General features: G+C 44.0%; 1 protein-coding gene across 7 annotated transcripts in view; it reads left to right on the top strand.

The window, feature by feature from the left end:
* atp8a2 (ATPase phospholipid transporting 8A2) overlaps positions 1-19,837 on the top strand; it is a 54,338-nt gene that overhangs the window by 549 nt on the left and 33,952 nt on the right. Inside the window, exons 1-22 of one of the 7 annotated variants that reach the window (XM_083995394.1) lie at positions 5,284-5,901; positions 6,824-6,968; positions 9,666-9,765; positions 10,612-10,710; positions 10,833-10,878; positions 11,115-11,155; positions 13,545-13,618; positions 14,066-14,135; positions 14,551-14,678; positions 15,071-15,182; positions 15,574-15,742; positions 15,909-16,036; positions 16,137-16,214; positions 16,310-16,398; positions 16,697-16,741; positions 17,060-17,110; positions 17,316-17,391; positions 17,511-17,699; positions 17,793-17,842; positions 17,938-18,007; positions 18,116-18,200; positions 19,459-19,601. In XM_083995394.1, the coding sequence (XP_083851520.1) occupies positions 6,868-6,968; positions 9,666-9,765; positions 10,612-10,710; positions 10,833-10,878; positions 11,115-11,155; positions 13,545-13,618; positions 14,066-14,135; positions 14,551-14,678; positions 15,071-15,182; positions 15,574-15,742; positions 15,909-16,036; positions 16,137-16,214; positions 16,310-16,398; positions 16,697-16,741; positions 17,060-17,110; positions 17,316-17,391; positions 17,511-17,699; positions 17,793-17,842; positions 17,938-18,007; positions 18,116-18,200; positions 19,459-19,601 (1,944 nt within the window). In that variant the 5' untranslated portion in view covers positions 5,284-5,901; positions 6,824-6,867. Of the gene's footprint in view, positions 1-5,283; positions 5,902-6,790; positions 6,969-9,665; positions 9,766-10,611; positions 10,711-10,832; positions 10,879-11,114; positions 11,156-13,544; positions 13,619-14,065; positions 14,136-14,550; positions 14,679-15,070; positions 15,183-15,573; positions 15,743-15,908; positions 16,037-16,136; positions 16,215-16,309; positions 16,399-16,696; positions 16,742-17,059; positions 17,111-17,315; positions 17,392-17,510; positions 17,700-17,792; positions 17,843-17,937; positions 18,008-18,115; positions 18,201-19,458; positions 19,602-19,837 lie in introns of those variants that run through there. The other 6 variants (XM_083995393.1, XM_083995389.1, XM_083995390.1 and 3 more) reach the window with 6 other exon arrangements.

A 19,837-nucleotide genomic window follows, 5' to 3' on the forward strand; every position in this document is an offset into this window, starting at 1 on the left:
ATGTGGGGTGACTTGCTGTACCGGTATTTATCCTGAAGTCCCACTCATTTCTCTTTTATTTTTATTTTGGCAACGTTTGAGGGATGCAAGGACATGCAGGCGGACTGCAGGTGCCTGTTTTCAGGTAGCACAGTCTGCCCTTTGAATGAGCAGGTATTTTATATAGGCAATGTTATGTAGCTTTATAAGTGTAGGGATCAGTGTTTTGCATTAAGATAACAAAACAAAGCCTATCTATTGTTGGTAGGATGAATGTAATTGCGTTGTAGCCTATGACCTTATCGCTTTTTATGGCATGTACTGAATTTGCCATGGCATCCTTATGGTATTATATAATTTTGTTGCAACAGCCTCTTGTAGCCCATCTTTACCTACTGGATCACAGTATATGAGCTATTTTGTTATGTGTTTACCCGCCTAAATATAGGAGATTTATTAACCTAATATAAATTTGTGTTAGTGCATATCTATTTTAGTGAGTAATATGTGTTATTTTGCATTTTAACCGTCCAACCCAAGCTGCTATAGATCAGTCAGAGAACAGCCTATTACCTCGCCGACTTAAAAACCACGTGACCTTTTAAAGCGCGCTCCTTACTCTTGAGCCGTCCGGAATTGAGTCTAACCTCACCTGCAGAGCCTCCACATGCAGAGCCTGGTAAAGGTAGGATTCAGGTGGATGTCTGCTTGCTGCTGCACCTACTGTACCACGACTGTGTAGCCTACTTTAGAGAAGTCTCAATGACAAACTGTATAGTCTTGATTACACTTTTTGGGGCAAAAGAAGGGAAAAAAAAAACTCACCTTATCCTCAAAGCTGGACAGATGATGGATGTTCAGACAAGAGACTGCATCGGATGATGTCACATGCCAAACAGACATCAGATTAGATTGTCCTGGAAGAGGTGTGGCTGGCTCATTCAGTGGCTTTTAATAGTGACTGGCACATACTGTCAGGCTGCATTGCTGTGTTGTGTGTGTGTGTGCGTGTGTGTGCATGCCTCTTGCAGCTTCCAGAAATAGAAAGCAGGGCAAACTGTGAACAGAGATGAGCGCCCACTGGGTCATGCTGTCTTCAGGCCAGAGGTTCCCGTATATTTGTTTGTCGTTGGGAATAAACGACTAGATCTCTTGACACTGAGGCAGCACTTTTCTGCAATGAGACGGTTAAATGGTTAAAAGTAATCAGCCTGGATTTCAAAAGGTAGGAGAAACACTAAGTAAAAAGTGTGATCATGTGATATAAACCTATTACTCATGTTGAAGAACTTTACTTATGAGTTTCACTAGTTTTCTCCTTGTTTGCATCAAAGCGGTTAATCTGAGCCTTTCGGAAACATGAATAGATCATTGTTTGGTTTTTCTTAGCAACCGTAAGTTGTATCTGTATTTAAAGCACAGACTGGACATGGAGGAGTTCTCCAGTATCACCATCAGTCATACATGTACGTACATGTGCTTCCTCCTTGGATCTCCACGCTGCCTTTACTGTAATCTCTTGGAGCCTGACCTCTTGATTCTTTGCTCCAATTAGCGGGCTGCAACATCCCTGGTGATGACGTCTGCAGCTACCAATCTGTCACATTTACTCACACTCTGAAACACGTTCATCCACAGAGGAATCCGTTTACTTTATTTGTTTGCTTGGAGAGCATAAATAGTGAGAGCTTTTTGAACTTTCTAAGAGCATCTTTTACACTTAGACACCACAAATTGGGTGAGAAAACACATTATACTGTCGAGGAAAAAAAGTGTTGCAATTGTTTAACAATAGAAACTGAAACAAACCATAATTAAAATGTTTAAGTTTTTCACTATTTGCCTTGGATAGCCCATGTATTTAAATCTAGGGAGACATCTTGTCACAGTGTTAGGCCCTGTTTTTGTGAGTCATGCTGCTCAGCCAACTGTCAGCTATACATCTGTTTTGGGAAGATAGTGACTGGTCGCCATGGCTGCCAAGCCACCTTAGATGCCATTTGGGAGATAGAAAGAGAGAGAGAGGCCCTAACGAGTTACAGCAATGAGGTATTTACAAGAGTTGGACACAGGGGGGCGCTCCTGGGCAAGCTACAAGCATTTATGGTCAAGTCCAATTCAATGTGCAACCATGCATACATCTCAGGCACATGTATACAAAACACATTCACAGTAACATATAGATGTGTTGTGTGCGGTACATTGTGTATATTGACTTGTTGTCTTGTGTGTGTGTGTGTGTGTGTGTGTGTGTGTGTTGTTTTCTCCTGCCGCGGCCTCTCTGGCGCCCACAGAGCAGTTAGTGTTGACCACCATTAGGCAGGAGGCTTCTGACCTGCAGGACCCAGGCCAGGGCACCGACGCTACCATGCGCGCCCGCCTCACAGACAGGTTTGACAAAAGTGAGTTTGCTCGAATTGGACTGGATGACGCCCAGTTTGTGTCCCGAGTTTTTCAAAGTGCATGTGTGTAGCCATGCCATGCGCAGCAAGCTATAGGAGCAGCCGTCTCACAAAACCCCCGGCCCTCAAGAGCTACAAAGTCCAGTTACAGAAAGTCTCTGGTTCTCGTCTGAAAAGGTTAAAGCTTACTCACATACTGTTTCCACTGTGGACCCGGAAGAATCTGTAGCTCCTCGGGGCCTGGAGTGATGAATTAACCCTCTCACTGCATGTGCTTGTAGATAGTGGGGTGACCGCTCATGTCAGACTCGATGCTGATGAAGGGCAAGTCAATATGCACCGGGGTCTTTATGGAAAACATTCAATATGAATGCATATGCATGCCATACAACACAACACATGCATGAATGGACATGGCATGCCTGAATAGGCATGTACATGAACACTGCTGCATGCATGGATGACACAGAAATCACTGTGAGCTGAGTTTATAGAGGGTGGGAAGGGGAGCAGCTGCATGTCGGGGCCTTGCATGGTTTTTTGCCATTAAAAGATGTGTGTTTACCTGTGTGTGTGTGTAAGACAGAGAGGGGGAGAGAGACGTGGAGTGTGTGTCCATACTACATTGCCAGTGTGTGTATATGTTGCATATGCATACATAAGTGTAATATATGTTTGTGTGCGTGTTGCAGTCTCACCTGTAGGATTATCAGGCTATGGATTAGCAGCAGGTGAAGTTGCAGAGCAGACACAGAGGGGATTATCAGGCTCTCTCACTTGGCTCCTAAGAGGCTTTCTCGCCTTACTTCCGACTCTGTTATGGTGCAAAATGGACCCACTGGGAGCTACTGGGAGCAAGTCAACCATGTCCTGCAAATAGGGAGACCTCAGAGACCAGGACAGCCATGGGACGTAGGGGTAACCATGGTGGACGGCGCTCTGTTGGTAATGCTTTCCTGACTACACAGCGACACAGAGGCATATCGGGGAAGATGTTGTATTGTAATAAGCGAGCTGTGGCTGTTTCAGGTTTAAAACCTGAGACCTGTCTGTCAAGGGGCGGTGACACCGAAAGCTTCGGCATTGATAATGGCTGATATGTGAGTCGTTTCCTGAGTGAAGGCTGGGGCACAGCACCAAGGCAGGTTGTCTGCTGAAATACATTCTGCCATGATGGAAAATGTAGATGAATTATACAGCCTGTCTCGATTCATTATTTAGTAGCTTAGCCTGCTTTTTAACTGTGAAAGTTTGGCCCCAGGCCAACGCACCTTGGGTTCAGCCCGAAGCACAAAGTTAATGCTCCTTTCAAAGTTAATATGAAGCCTGTTATGAGTATCATCTCCTAATGTGTGAGATGGACTTCATTGTGTTTTTCCAGATTGCATCGTCCTTGTTATGTTTACAGTTAGTTTTATTTGCCCATTGTGTAAAACGTGTTTGGCGTAATAGCCTTCTAGTACCTTAGGTATGCACCGTGGGAAGATAAAAGAGTAAAAGGACCATTAGGCTTTGCTACATAATGGACGGAAGTTGCAGTGTAATGTTTTTAAGAATGTGGGATACAACCATCCACACTCTGGATGGTTGTATTTTTGCGAGCAGGGTATGAGATCAGGCTGGTTGTGAGGAGAGGATCAGTCTAGTCTTACCTCCGCTGGCAGTAGGTTATCAGACCCACGGTACCTGACGAGCCCGGGAGCTTCGAGTGTAATTGACCCGGCTGTGCTCTGCTGGGGTTTGCTGCTGACTCATCAGTGGCACATCAGTAATGAGTTACGGAGGTGACTTCGCCTCTACTCCATCAGAGATGAGTAACGGAGGCCTTGATCTCCTCAGAAATGAATCAGAGTCAAAGTGGTGCTGCTGAGAAGGCCCTTATCGATCTGCTCGGACTCTACGGGGGTTAAAAAGTGGAAGAAATTACCAGTGAGGTAAAAAGTAGATAACGCATGATGAAAAGAGAGAGAGACGTATGTAAAGGTAAAAAAGAGATGACATTATAATTGATGTGCGTCTGCCTTCACATACCTTTAACCTTGGATCATCCTTAATCATTTGCTTACAATCACGCGCTATCTTGATTGACCTCAGTGTCGTTTACTGTGTGAAATGACTTGTAGCTCTGTCAGGGCCAGAGGTAATAGCCTGGTCAGAGATACAGAGATGTGAGATATGGGTGCTGCTGGGACAGACTTTGACCCTCGGTCTTGTGGAACGGCACCACACAAAGGTTGGCTTTTAGTTTCTAAATCACGGTTAAGCTCCTTTGCAAAAGTAAATAAGTGCCAATGATGTGTGTTGTAATCAAAATTATGCAATAGCTGTAGTTGTTTGCTAAAAACACTTCCCACTATAAGTTTATTTTACCAGAGAAGTGGAAAACTGATGTGTATATGTGATAAATGGCACACTCAGTAGATAAATCTCACTGGTTTATGTCCGGTCGTTGTAAAATCCCTCCTCTAATTGAGTAACAAGACGCATAAGTGGCAGAAAACAATATCAAGCTAATTGGTCGATGAGGGGTGATCCCTCCATTGTGGGATGGTAGTGCAGCAGAAATAGAGTTTCGTGGCTGCAGAAATTCAATCTGCTAAAACCTGCCCGTGCTTATTCTTTTCTCAATTATTCATGCAGTTGGTCTGTTGTTGTTTTCACTTTCGGATTCACTGATAAACACACACACACACACACACACACACACACACACACACACACACACACACACACACACACACACACACACACACACACACACACACACACACACACACACACATCCAACCACTGCCATATGAATAAGAATTAGATACATGTAATAACGTTTAGTAATGCATCTGGTGCTCACTGTGAATAGCTGACTAGAAAGCTGCAGTGGATATGATGGATATTATATTATAAGGATGTTTGGAGCATCTTACCTGTGGCTCACTGGTTAATGCTTTAGATAGGCTATTCATATCTGCAGAGACCTGTTGTAAGTGGACACTGCGCTGTTGTTGCACAGGTAGGCTATCACCGGTGCGTGAGACATGAATGACCTCCTGATAAATGGCTTCTGCCTCCGGGATGTCATTTGACCCGTGTGTGTGTGTGTCTGTGTGTGTGTGTGTTTGCCGGCCTGAACACACATGGACCTTAAGGCGGTATCGGGCTTCTGGCCCTTTAAAAAGCAGCGCCCCGGCTTTGCCCCTCGGCTGCACTGAAGGAGCTCCATATGGCTTCCTCCCGTTGTCTGAGTCTGCAGCGCTGAGCCGCTCGGCATCCAACGTAAAAGGAGGGAGGAGATAGTCCAACACACAGGCCGAATAGAGGCTTCTCGAGGCGGCAGGCAGGTGCATGGGCCAGATGACCCGGCTGCGGAGCTCGGCGGGACAGTATCTTTCACTATCACCAGGGCCGGGAGCTTCTTCTTGTTCAGCTTACCCGGAGGAGGAGAGAGGAGGCACGGCGGCGTCGCTGCATCCGTCCTCGCCCAGGTCCGCCGTTGTTGTAGCTGCCAGCTGAGTAAACTGTGGTGTCCAGACCTGTTTGCATTGCTCGTCTCGCTTACTTAACAATGCAGCAGGAGCAGGATCATAGATGGAGAGATAATACGTAGATAGATAGATGCAGCATCTCTGCGGTGGTGCGGTCCTCCCGTGAATATCGTCCCGCTCCTGGAGCTGCATGCGGGGGTGACTGAGCGGAGATCACGACGCTTTTAAAATGGTTGGAGATGACAAAGCCAGGCGGGCGGGGAAGAGGCAGGGAGTCTGCAGGAGAGAGAGAGAGAGAGGGGGAGAGGGGAAGAAAGCGTGTTGCATCCTCCTCTCTGTCACTTTCTTTAGGTCTATAAGTGGGGTCGTTTTGTGTCTGAAGCTTAATGACAGCTGAGCCGCGACATGCGCCGGGTCTCCTCTGCGGACAAGTTGACGAGCTCATAATAAAAAAAACACACAAAAAAAACGAGACAAACCCGGTGTGTCTGTGTGTGTGTGTGTGTGTGTGTGTGTTTGTTCGCCATTGTGCATCCCTCAGCACATCCATTATTATACGCGGGGGGTCCCGTGGGCGTCGCGAACCGCGCTCACTTGTGCATTGACGATACCTGCATTATAATAATACAGAAACGCACCGGGAGGCTGTTTATTATTATTATTATTAACGGGGAAACGTCACCGGACCGAGCCGAGCCGCCGCCGCCGCCGCGGGTCCAGCAGCACACAGCAGCCTCTAGTAGTAATTAGTCGCCTTCGCTTTTGAACTGTAAACCACGTCTCCCGTCTATGTCTCTGTCTCCCTCCCTCCCTCTCTTTCTCTCTTTCTTTCCTTCTCCCCCTCTCTCTCTCTTCCCCCCCCTCCTCTCTCTTTCTCTCTCTCTCTTTCTATCTATCTGTCTCTGTCTCTCGCTCGCACTCACTCAGCTTCACCTCTCTCCCATCAATCCAACGGTGCAGGACCTGCTTGCTCGTCCGCCGGTTACCGCAAGGCAGATGATGAGATGTCCGGGACCACTTCCCAGGCGGAGCCGGTAGACGCCACGGCGCGGACGGTGCTGCTCAACCGGGCCCAGACCACCAAGTTCTGCGACAACCACGTCAGGTAAGGTGCTACTATTGTGATAATCTGTCATCATGCACCTGGGTGTAAACTGAAAGTAAATGAATAGCCCTATGAGCAATGGTCATGTTGATCAACTGATAGTTTATTTCCAATTTCCAATTTTTCTTTTTTAAATCAATGCTAAATAGCCTGCACATGATGACGCCAAACCTCTGCTCATGTTTTCTTTATAGATAGATACTCTCACTATGATTATTCTCAGAGGCTGCCAGTTCAACCAGGTTAAAGGGCATTACACCCTGTTTGTGTGTGTTTTTCACAACACATGCCACTACTATTAGACTTTGGACCGCTGGTGGTTTTGTGCACCGGTAGCCTATTTTCTCTTTAAACGTTTCCTCTTCTTTCCAATTTTAGCCTTAAACCACGGTCACATAAAGAATGTTGTAGTAAGTAAAGCTTCACAAGAGAAACCATTGATAAGGCTATTTAATAAATCAGCTATTAAGTGATTATTTGCAGCTCTACAGCAGTCCCAAAGGGTGAGGCTTGACATGCCCCTGCCTGAAGTCCGCTTGAGATTCACGGCTGGGGAAAAAAGTGCTTGGGTTATCAACTTAGCATCACAGTGTTGCTTAATCAATACATCCTCATGTTTATTCAAGGGCGCCAGTACAAGTGAACTTATCTATGCTTACATGTGTTTACATAAATTAGAGGCGACGACGTCGGTGGATGGTTTGATCAAAGGTGTACTGTATTCTCGGGTTGTGTTGATTGACAAATAGAGAGTAGGTGTAGATTTCACTGGAATATAAAACAGATGCCTGATAATCTGACTGCACTTGTGCAAATGGCTGCACTTGTGATGAAATGTGGTCACAGATTTATAGTCCACTTCTACTTTCTCAAACCACAGAAGGTCATAACATTGTTGTACTGGTGTCTCTCGGTGGCCTCCTGTGGTACAGCACTGAACATTTGAGTCGATTTCCAGCCCTGTGTGTAATAATTATATGAGCTTGACTGTGATCATAGGTCCTAATAGTTTGATTCAGATAGATGCCGAAATAATACCGCCTCTGTGTTTAAAAAATAAATTGTCTGGCTGGCGCCGTTGGTCCGTGTTCATGAGTGGAAGGCTTGTTGTTGTTGTTGTTGGGTTGGCGTGCAGCAGTCTTGCCGTTATTGTCAGGAGATTCAATTTCACTTCTAAAAGAGCCTATTTCAGCTCTGCAAATAAGATTAGAGCGGGCACTTCCTGGCTCCTCTGATTGGATCACGTGCAGCGTCCGGCCCGTGCTGCATGCTCATTGGAGAGTCGGGGGCGTTCAGCAGCTGGAGGTGTGCCCTTTGATGTCCCTGCTTTCCTGTAACTCTGTAGTTTATGTTTTAAAGGTTCAATACCCTTATTGATTTTTCCTGAGATTAAAGCCTTGTAGCTTTTATCTGTAAACTCAACGCACCTCCTGTTCATTCCTCAGGTCCTTGACTTTTATATTTCATTGTATGCAGTTGTTTTTTTTTTTGTTTTTTTCATCTTTTACCAAGGTGAGCATTGGTGTGTTAGAAAATGAACCTGCATTTAGAGAGATAACCCCTCTCTGACTTTCTCTTTTGCCCTGAAGTGTATGAACAACACTGACCTTTTTAAAAATAAAAACATGACAAAGCTACACGGCGGCAGGAGAGCGCCACCCTGCAGCTAACAGCTGTTAACACCACCAGTTGGACATCTATAGTATGAAAAATAACAGCCAGATGTTTTAGATTTGTTTTTTTTGTCCCTGCTCCAGTAGAAACTTGCATGTATGTGAAGTCTGGTATCACTTCTCTTGGATTAGATTAAAGGAGTTTTATCTGTTGGATCATACGTGTAGTTTCACTAAGGCAGAGCATCAGAGTCAGGATACTCTGTGTGTTAATGTGTGTGTCTGTGTGTGTGTGTGTGTGTGTGTGTGTGGCAGACTAACAGCTGTTTGGTTGTGTGCAACGTCCTGCTCTTTGTAGTTTTGTGACCGTGTGAGCGAGGCAAGACGGAAACAGGTTCATCTCCTAGGAGATCCTGAACTGTGATGGAAGTGTGTGTTTAGCCATTCAGTGCATGCATGGGGTGCACTCACACACACAGACACACGCAAAAATGCACAAGGAAACACACACTATCCATTAAACAAAAGCCATTGCAGAAGCTCTTACTTTTCACTCAGGCCACACAGGGAAAAAAAAACAGCAGGCCTTGTCTTGAAGGTTGACATTTTTATTTTTAGCCTCCATAAAAGCTCTTACTGTAGCTCTTGGCTATAACAAGGCTGATCAATACAGTTGTCTGATCAATACAGTTGATTGACGGACAGGTCAAGGTTGCCAAGGTTCCTGGCACCTATTTTCTGTGACTTTGGGTCTAAATTTAAACATTTAGATCAAACGTATTGGTCTATTTATAGGTATAATGTGTGTGCAGCCTTTAATGGTTCTCTTAGACCTCCCTGAGGAGAATTGATTGTTTCTAATAGATTTTCTTTTGTTACGATAATAAAACCTAAATAGAGTTATTTGTTGTTCAGCCTTTAAGGTAATGCTGTTTGAGCGTATCAGGTACAAAAATCATTAGCTCACAATTTATGCATGAAGTCGAACTTTTGCTAATGCACTCCCTGGCTCTGCCTCCCGCTGTCCTCATATAAACAAAGTGTAAGTCTCCTTGTCTCCTTGTCTCCTTGTCTCCTTCTGCAGTACCACCAAATATGGGGTTCTCACCTTCTTGCCCCGGTTCCTGTATGAGCAGATCAGGCGGGCGGCCAACGCCTTCTTCCTGTTCATCGCACTCATGCAGGTAAACCAGCAGCACACACACAGCACGGAGCGCTAACAGCAGCCGTCAGCGCTCGTTGGCTCGCTGCGCTGTTTGTTTGGCTCCGGTTTGGTTCTGTGGCCCACACAGGCTTTTTAGATGATAGATCATGAAGAGTCTTGTTTTTTTTATAAAACTTCCCAGTGCTCCCACAAGTCAAGTTATTTTTGAAAAGCTGTATTATGGATTTTTGAGAGAGCGTCTCTCGATGGCAAAAGTTTAAGATGCAGCCAAAAGGAACGGAAGAAAAGTATCATTTAAACAAAGTTCGACTACTTCACCATCTGGGTCACAGTACACATTTATGAGCATGGATACCTCAGTATGTGTTTAGATATTACTATGTTGCTTGTTTTCTATCCCTATGACAGCTTTTAATACTTTAATAAACTAGTAACACATTAAATATTAAGAAAGACTGGAAGATAGTAAGTAGTATGACAGTAAATCTAAAGTGCTGTTCTTGAAACATTATTAGTGTGTAATTATTTTCTTTGTCATGGATAGATGGGGATGCACTTGGGTTTATTTCCCCTCTCTGTGATCCTCAAAGAAAAAATGTACTAACCTCCATTGTGTTAACACAGCTCAGCCCACTGCATTGTGTGGTTTGAAATCAGCAGAAATGAGCATGTTGAAAACAACATTTATCTCAACAGCTCTGTTTATAATAATCATCATACAAGCTGAACCAGCTGCTCTGAAAAGCCGGCGTGTATCTGTCTAACGCAGAAACAACTGCGACGGTCTCTTTTTGGGTGCTTCAGTCTCCTCCACGCTCTCTCAAAACAATGATTTCTGAGTGCTGCCTCTCTTGACTCTCTTCAGCAAATCCCTGATGTATCGCCGACCGGTCGCTACACCACGCTGGTCCCACTCATCTTCATCCTCACTGTGGCCGGGATCAAAGAGATCATAGAGGACTATGTGAGTCGATCAGGCTTTTTGACTCATTTTTAAACATATTTCTAGTAGGAGAGATGAACTGCACAGCGGAGGTTTTTTTTCTTTCTTGAAAGCTAACGCATCTTAATCTGCGTCTTTTACAGAAGAGGCACAAAGCGGACAACACAGTCAACAAGAAGAAGACAACAGGTATCATGTGTGTGCTTGTTAGTGTGCATCAACTGTATGTGCACTTTTCCATGAGTGTGCTCGTATCTATTTGTGTGGTTTTGTTTTCCTTTCATGGCTGAGTGAATGGCTCTTGCCCGTCACTCACTCACTATAGCGCGGGCCACGCAGCCCCAGACAAAAGTTTAGCGGCTGTGAATACTGTATGAGAGGTGCTCTATAGGCTGACTGATGGCTCTGTTGTCCTTGTCTCTCAGTGCTGCGGAACGGAGCCTGGCAGACAATCATCTGGAAACAGGTATCACTAACACTGCAGACTTCATCTTTGTCGCTCTCTCACTCATCGACTCCTGTGCTTTTGCTTCCCCACTGCTCCGTCCTGTTCGACGAGTCAGTTTGTTGGCAGATGTGACCTGGAATAACACTGTGAGGCGCACACACGCTTAGAAAGACACACTTGTATAAGAGCGAACAAGAGCAGAAATGTTAAAGGGATAGTTCAACATTTTGGCAAATTGGCCCATTGCCATAATCCCTATAGTCATAGCAGTAGGTTCGTTACCTTTAATTGTCGGTGCAAGCTATTTTTAGAGCGGCGGAGCAGAGCCGTGAGCTGCTACGCTACGGAGGCTAATGTGATTTCTTGGTTTCCCTCATGAAACTCATCAAATACACAATCCAACAACTCCAAAACGCTCTGGTGGACAAGTTGTGACCTGCACATTCACCACGCTATGAGATAATAATGGAATGTTACGAAACGGAGCCGTTTTCGAGGCAAATGCAGAGACTGCTTGCTGAAAAACTGTCCCTAAAGGCAACGCGCATACGCGGTTTTGCATGAATTTACCTCTAAAGCAACTCCGTCTCGTAACGTTCCGTTATTATCTCATAGCGTGGTGAATGTGCAGGTCACAACTTGTCCACCAGAGCGTTTTGGAGTTTTTGGATTTTGTATTTGATGAGTTTGATGAGGGAAACCAAGAAATCCCATTAGCCTCCGTAGCGTAGCTCTGAGCAGCCTGCCACTCTACTCCACTGTTCTAAAAATAGCTTACACCGACAAATAAAGGTAAAATGAACCTACTGCTATGACTATAGCGATTATGGCGATGGGCCAATTTGCCAAAATGTTGAACTATCCCTTTAAAATAATAATGTAAATATAAGGAAAAGCAAACAGACAAAAGCAGGAAAAACGTAAAAACAAATACATGAATCATATTTTATTGTCTAAAACTAGAGATTAACATCAAAGTTCTTCTTTTTTTTCAATATTCAGTGTTTACGTGCCGTCTTCACCTGCTCTGTGGTTTCCAGGATTTCTCTGTAGCCACTCAGTCTGTGTTGGGTCAGCATCCATCTCTGCTTTTCGGCTCGGATCGTTGGCAATAAGATAAAACTCCTCCAATTTGTATTGATGTTTTTTTGGAGCCAGATAACAAGTGTGTGTGTTTGTGTTTTGTTGATGTATCCAGCGTTCCTCAGGCCACACAGTTTGTCCCAGTGCAATGTCTGTTCTTACTTAGACGCCGAATGTGACCTTCTTCTTGAATGTACTCATTAACCGAGTCCAGCTGTGTACAGTCCTGGTCCAGCGGATCGAATCAAATCAAATTTGAGCGTGAAAACAGTAGAGACCAGGAATTAAGCCCCGTTCTGATTCAGGGTCAGTGCAGGTGAAGGAATCCGGTCCAGTTGCTTTGTTAACACAGTGATGTTCGTGTTGTAAAGAGGTGGTGACAGGTAGTTTCCCCTGAAATGCTTCACTTTCTACTTTCACTTCATCACAGTTTGGCTCGTAAAACATTTAAAAAGAAAAACAGCAGCATTACAACATGAAACAGTTGTGCACACAGAGATTAATGGCGTGGTGTGGGCTCAGCAGCAGAGTGGTGCTCTGCTATAAAAGCCATGAGGAGGATCCTGGGGAAAAAGAGCTGTGTTTAGAAATCGATAACGCTGCAGTCAACGTTACCCGTGATGATCATGTTATTTGTCAGAGTTAAGCTGATCTCCCATCTGCGTACCGGCGGAAACAAGTCTCTGCCTGCAGATCTCAGGAGAACAAGCATCCTGAAGAACAGGGTTGAATAGTTTAGACCTGACGCAGTTTTGTTTGTCTGTCTGGATTATAACAACACCAACATGTTGATGTTATCATACAGATTTTTCCAGAGAATCCAGATTATTATTATTATTTTTTTTTTTTATCTCACTTGGATTTCAAACTTTATCTCGTCACATTGTCTTTTAAAATGGTTTTTGCAATGCTACAGTTTTATAATTGTTTTGGATGGGATGCAGTGTTATGATTTGTCTCCTTGAAATGAGCTGAACCATGAACACCTCCTTTTCTCTTCTCCCTCTCTTTCTCTTATCTACAAGCTTGTAATCTCTTTGTATCTCCCTCTGGTCTGCCTCTGTTGCAGCCTAATCCAAACAGGTTCAGCTCTGCACCGCTGTGCTCACTGTCACTTTATCTCATGTCACTTCCTCCCTCTCTGTAGGGCTGCCTCTTGGCTGGTCACTCATTAACCTGCCTGTTGTTTCCCCTCTCTGTCCTCCTCTCTCGCCCCCCTCCTATTTCCCTCTACCCTTTCTCTTAACATCCCTCTTCTTCACTCTCCCCATCTTTTTTTCTCTCTTTCTCTCACGCTGTTGCAATGCTGCCTCCTGGCCACTAGGTGGCAGTAGGAGACATAGTGAAGGTGACCAATGGGCAGCACCTTCCAGCTGACATGGTTATAGTGTCCTCCAGGTCAGACTCCAGTGTGTGTGTGTGTGTGTGTGTGTGTGGGCATAAATATACATTTGTGCATGTTTGCCTTTTAACATGCGTCCCCCATTAATGTATACTAATCATTTGCTGTGTGTTAGACTAAATCTCAGGGCTGCAACTAATGACTTTTCTAACCTACTACTTACTTTTTTGTTATTAATTGATTAATTGTTTGTACAAAATGTATAATAACGATGATTTAAAAAAATGTTAAGTCACTGAAACTGTAGTTGTCTTTAAACCGATCAGTTGAAATTATGTAAAGAAAGTGAATATTAATATCTGTGAATGTGTAACCAGCAAATTTCTAATCGATTAATCAGTTTGTCAATATTCACAATTGTCACCGGCTGATTTGTTCTGTGAACTGACTAAAAGATTCATCACATTTCTGTAATTTGATGCAACTCTGCCTCCTCTCCACAGTGAGCCCCAGGCCATGTGTTACACTGAGACCTCGAACCTGGATGGAGAAACCAACTTAAAGATCAGACAGGTCAGATTTCCCAGTGCACATAGATGTTGATTAAATCCTAATTTTTGCACTAGGAGCTGCTGATCCACCCGGACAGAGCTCTGTGCTTCAGGTTTAAGTAGGGAGAAACATCCAGTACCTTTTAGTACAAGTAGATGCAAGTGAGCAAATTAATTAAAGATGGTAGAAAGCGATGGCATCGACTTTCAGGACTCTGTATCAGATGAAACTATTTACTTCCTCGCAGTCTCTCATTTGAATCCAAACAGGTCACTCACCTGAGAGACCCGATAGTGTTTCCTGCTCTTGTTCCGTCAGTCTCCTGCTTTTGTAACTTTATTTTCTGTAACATACTTTGTGATCATTAAGTTGCCTCTTAAATGAACTTCCCTTGACTTTACTTGATGTGGTTGATTTTTTTTCTTTTTCCTCTCAGGGTCTCTCACTCACAGCTACTATGCAGACCCTGGAGGATCTGATGGCCCTGTCTGGTCGTTTGGAGTGTGAAGGTCCCAATCGACACCTGTATGACTTCACCGGCACTCTGCGGCTGGAGAACCAGAAGTGAGACCCACATACTCGTTTTTTTTTCTAGATCAGCTATTGATTGATTGATTGTAGAAGCTGCACAGCCAATATTATATACTCTTTTTTTTTAAACATGAAAAATAAGTAATTTGTATTTCAACACAAATGTGGCAAAGACCTCAGGATGATATTACCTATGTCGTAGATTTGATAGTTACCACATCCAGGTCACAGAAATCTAGGTAAAATATTTATTAATAGTTTTATTTTTTTAAAATGAGGCCAAAAAATTGTGTGAAGTGACTTTATAGAGTAATCTCCTTTTGCATGTATTTTTACTCGCATATAACTCGTAAAATGCAGGTCGCCCTCAATCTGTATGTTCATTTTTCATTTTTTGTGCTCATACTTTCTCTGCTCCTCTCCAGTCCGGTTCCCCTGGGCCCGGACCAGGTGTTGCTTCGCGGCGCCCAGCTCAGGAACACTCAGTGGGTTGTGGGAATCGTTGTTTACACAGGTCATGACTCCAAACTTATGCAGGTAAACTCTCCCTGTGTGTGTGTATGTGTGTGTGACTTTGTGAAACTCGGAAAAATCCTGGCTGTGAAAATCTTGAGAGAGAGAAAAAAGAATTCTCGAGTTGAATTTTGATATTTGTGGATTTCATGGGACTCATTTACAGCTTTTAATTAACTGTGTGACGCATTTATAACTGGGAGCAACTCCAAGCTGAGAAGTACTTTTAATCTGGGATTGCTCACACATTCCTCTGCCAGAATATGATAAAACGAAAACATTTTATATTTGTATCATGTTTGTCCTCATGCACCAAATTTAAATTAATAAGTTGACTTTTTTTTTTCCTCTTGGAGACATTTTTGTAACTCAATAAAACGTTGAGTATTTGTGTTTGACCATCTCCGCCTCCCAGAACTCCACCAAGGCGCCACTGAAGCGCTCTAATGTGGAGCGGGTGACCAACATGCAGATCCTGGTCCTGTTTGGGATCCTGCTGGTCATGGCGCTGGTCAGTTCTGTCGGCGCTGCCATCTGGAACAGAGAGCACACTGAAGACGCCTGCTGGTACCTGTCCCGTGCTGGTGAGCGCACACACACACACACACACACACACACACACACACACACACACACACACACACACACACACCACCTCAATTCCTGCAATTTAAGACTCCTTAGTTTAATTAGGAATTAGGATTAAGACACAAATAAGTAGATGAGGGAGTGTTTTGTGTTTGTGTGCAGGTGACATCTCCACTAACTTTGCGTATAACCTGCTGACGTTCATCATCCTGTACAACAACCTGATCCCCATCAGCCTGCTGGTCACCCTGGAGGTGGTCAAGTTCACACAGGCCCTCTTCATAAACTGGGTATGAACCATCTGTGCGTTTTTATAATGCACAGCGTCGAATATAATGAACTGCAAACAAGTCAAATAAGTTGTGTTTTTGTTCATCCCCCCCCCTGCAGGATGTGGAGATGTACTACTCGGAGACGGACACGCCGGCCATGGCCCGAACGTCCAATCTTAACGAAGAGCTGGGTCAAGTCAGTATTAGACAAACAGAGTTACCGTCACATGTTGCTCTCTTCAGGCCTGCGTTATCTCTCATCGCCCTGCCCCGTCTGTTTGTCTTTTTCAGGTGAAGTATCTCTTTTCCGACAAGACGGGCACTCTGACCTGTAACGTGATGCACTTTAAGAAGTGTACCATCGCAGGGATAACATATGGGTCAGTCATTCATTTTTTACAACGCATTCTTACCTCTTTGCTCTTCCTGTAAACGGACACTCCCACTAAAAGAAAATGATCTTAGGTTTCCAGTCAATCCACTTCTGCACTGAACTTCCTTTGATCTCTAATTAATTGTCCCAACTAATTCATGTCTCAGACTAACTTGTAGTAAAGAATCAAGCTGCTCTTAATTCACTCGACTGAACTCTTGCACATCTGCACAAATGAACTAATCGACTCATCGGCTAATTCTGAACTGATTCCTTTTGCACTACGACCTGATTCGTCACCGCAGCCACTTCCCTGATCTTGACTGTGACCGTTCAATGGAGGACTTCAGGTTAGTTTCCCGTCTCACCTGTCGTCCCTTCCTAATATTCTTTTCTTTATTTCAGACTTTGCATGTTTTCAGAAGTAAATGTACTGTGTATGCTCTGAACAGGACAGTAGACAAAGGGTTATGTTTATTTTAGCCTGCAATTACATGTGTGAAATATTACCATGATGAAGTGATTTTGAAAATGTATTTTATTTATTTATTCATTTTATTTTTTAATAAATTGTTAGAACCAAGTTTTCTTTTTTTGCTGGGGGAAAAAGAAGTTGTAAATGTTTTTTTTGTTTTTTTTTCGTATTTACTTCATCATAAACCAAAAAGAACGAAAAACGAAGAACCAACACCACAAATCAGTGAAAGAGGCTCTAACAGGTGAAAAAAAATAATAATAATAATAAAAAAAATCATCAAGGTATATCAAGTTTTTCTTGCCTCTTGGGTGTTTATAAAGGTAGAAAATAAAAAATAAAATCCTGCTAAAAAAAAATAGAAAACTAACTTCCGTATACTATTAATTTATGAAAGAGGTTTTTCTCCATCCTAAAATAACTCTCTGTATAAATGTTTTGCCCCACAGTAATCTGCCGTCCAGCAGCAATAACTCCACAGAGTTTGACGACCCGGCTCTCATCCAGAACATTGAGAAGGACCACGTAGGTGTCTCTGAAGCTGTTCTCATAAATCTTCCTAAAAACGACCGGAGTCTGGTCCTAATAACCGTGTCTGCTCTGGTTGCGTGTGTGTGTGTGTGTGTGTGTGTGTGTGTGTTCAGCCTACATCGCCTCAGATCTGTGAGTTCCTGACGATGATGGCCGTCTGCCACACGGTGGTCCCGGAGCGAGAGGGCAACCAGCTCATCTACCAGGCCTCCTCGCCAGACGAAGGAGCTCTGGTCAAAGGGGCCAAAGGACTCGGCTTCGTCTTCACCGCGAGGACGCCGCACTCCGTCATCATCGAGGCCGTGAGTGTGTGTGTGTGTGTGTGTGTCCGTGTGCAGTGAGAGCGGCTCACTCTGCAGCAGCAGCAGCGACTGACGTTTCTTTGTGTCTTTCAGAGGGGGAAAGAGATGACTTATGAGCTGCTGAATGTGCTGGAGTTTTCCAGGTAATACTCCATAAATATCCCTCTCACTCAGTAAATAAGTCACTGATATAAGACTATAGTTTGTTTTGAAACTAAACCCGGTGCTTCCTTTACAGTAACCGCAAACGTATGTCCGTGGTGGTCAGGACCCCCTGCGGGAAGCTACGGCTCTACTGCAAAGGAGCTGTATGTTTATCTCATTATCACTGGCCGTCACCGCTCCAAATGAATCCAGATTATTTTTCACAAGGCATTGTATTTCACTTCTGAGCCAATTACTTTGTGTTTTTACAGGATAATGTCATTTTTGAGCGTCTGACAGAGGCGTCCCAGTACAAAGAGTTGACTATTGCTCATCTGGAACAGTTTGCTACTGAAGGTAAGACGTAAAAACACTTCTTTTGTTTCACTGGATGTTTGTTTTTCTCTCTGTGATAAATGATGTGTCTCTTCGACATCCCTTCTCCTGAATTCACCTCACTCTTCCTGGGGTATATCTTTTTTTTGCTCTGTATTAGTAATATCTTAACCTTTTATGATGATTTAAAAGATTTTGTCCATGGTTTTGCTGAACTTTTCCAACTCTGACAAATGAACTTGAGAGTTTTATACTTAAAGCAGAAGTAAGTGATATATTTGTGTTAATATAAGTCTTAAATAGTTATATCTTCCGACAGCAATCACTTACATAGAGTGTTTGGACTGAAACACGGGTCTGTCAGTCACTCTGCTCTGCTCTGAGCGAGGAGAAAACATTTCTCGTATCCTACAGTTTTTATCCAATGAGGAGAGAGAACGGCATGCAGGGCTGTGTGTGCAGCCAAGGGACGCCGTGAATGTGGTGACGTAGGGACGAGGACTGTTATGGTGCGTTCAAGGCAGCCCGTAACTCGTGTTTTTCCGACCTGTGAAGTCATACCAGTTCGATCTGGTGCGAGTTCACGGGTCGGAAGTTACGAGTGGCCGTTATAGTGACTTTCACCGGTAAAACAGGTCGGAGAAACACGAGTGGGTTGCCTGGAACGCTACAAAGTCGTAAGACGTGACTTGAAGCTGTAATTTACGGTTTCAAAAGCCTGCCTGGAACGCAGCATTAGCCAAAACGACCGGATCGCTTACTTCTGCTTTAAACTGAATGTTTTTCTATGTGATATGAATTGTAACAATGAAGACCTTTGTCTTGGTTGGATTTTAGTCTTACAGCTTGAAAGACTTGCCCCCTCCCCTGTGTAAGCCCAACCACCTAGAGTCAGGATGAAAAGTACAAAGGCACCAGGTGGATGCTGCAATGCAGTGGTGTCCAAATGAGCCAACTTTCCCCTTCAGTCGAACAAGAGAGGAGTCTTAGAGCTTTTGACTTGACTATATGTCAGAAGTTGTTTACGACTCCGACCTTTGAGGACACGTTTTCTTGAATATAAATCAGAGTGTTAAAGGCTTGACCTTACCTGACTCCACTTCAGTCTAAGTTTTAAATTAGATCAGAACCATTGGCCCTGGATTTTATCCCTTCGACCGGCTTCTCAGCTTTCCAATGGAAAAAAATTGGGGCTATTCACTCTAAGCTAAATACATGATCTGTTGCTTTTCCGTGACCACAGTGATTGATCGCTTTATTCCCCTCTGGTCCGCCCCAGGTCTGAGGACTCTGTGTTTCGCCTATGTGGACCTGGAGGAAGGCGAGTATCAGGACTGGCTGAAGGAGTACAATCACATCAGCACCAACATACTCAAGGACCGCGCTCAGAAGCTGGAGGAGTGTTACGAACTACTGGAAAAGGTAAACACACCTCTGTCTCTCTCTCTCGCTCTGTCCTAATGTGTGCTTTTGTAATACAAAGTGCCTGCAAATCTTAAAGGGATACTTCACCCAAAATCGATAATTCACCAGTCTTCTACTCACCGTCATGCCAAGGAAGGTTTGGAGAGTCATCAAAACGCTTTTGGAGTTCCAGGGGGAGTTCAGCTGGCAATGGATTTTCATATAATGGCAGCGGATAGAGTTCACTTTTGAAT

The sequence above is a fragment of the Trachurus trachurus genome, assembly GCF_905171665.1.
Source record: "Trachurus trachurus genome assembly, chromosome: 20".
NCBI lineage: Eukaryota > Metazoa > Chordata > Actinopteri > Carangiformes > Carangidae > Trachurus > Trachurus trachurus.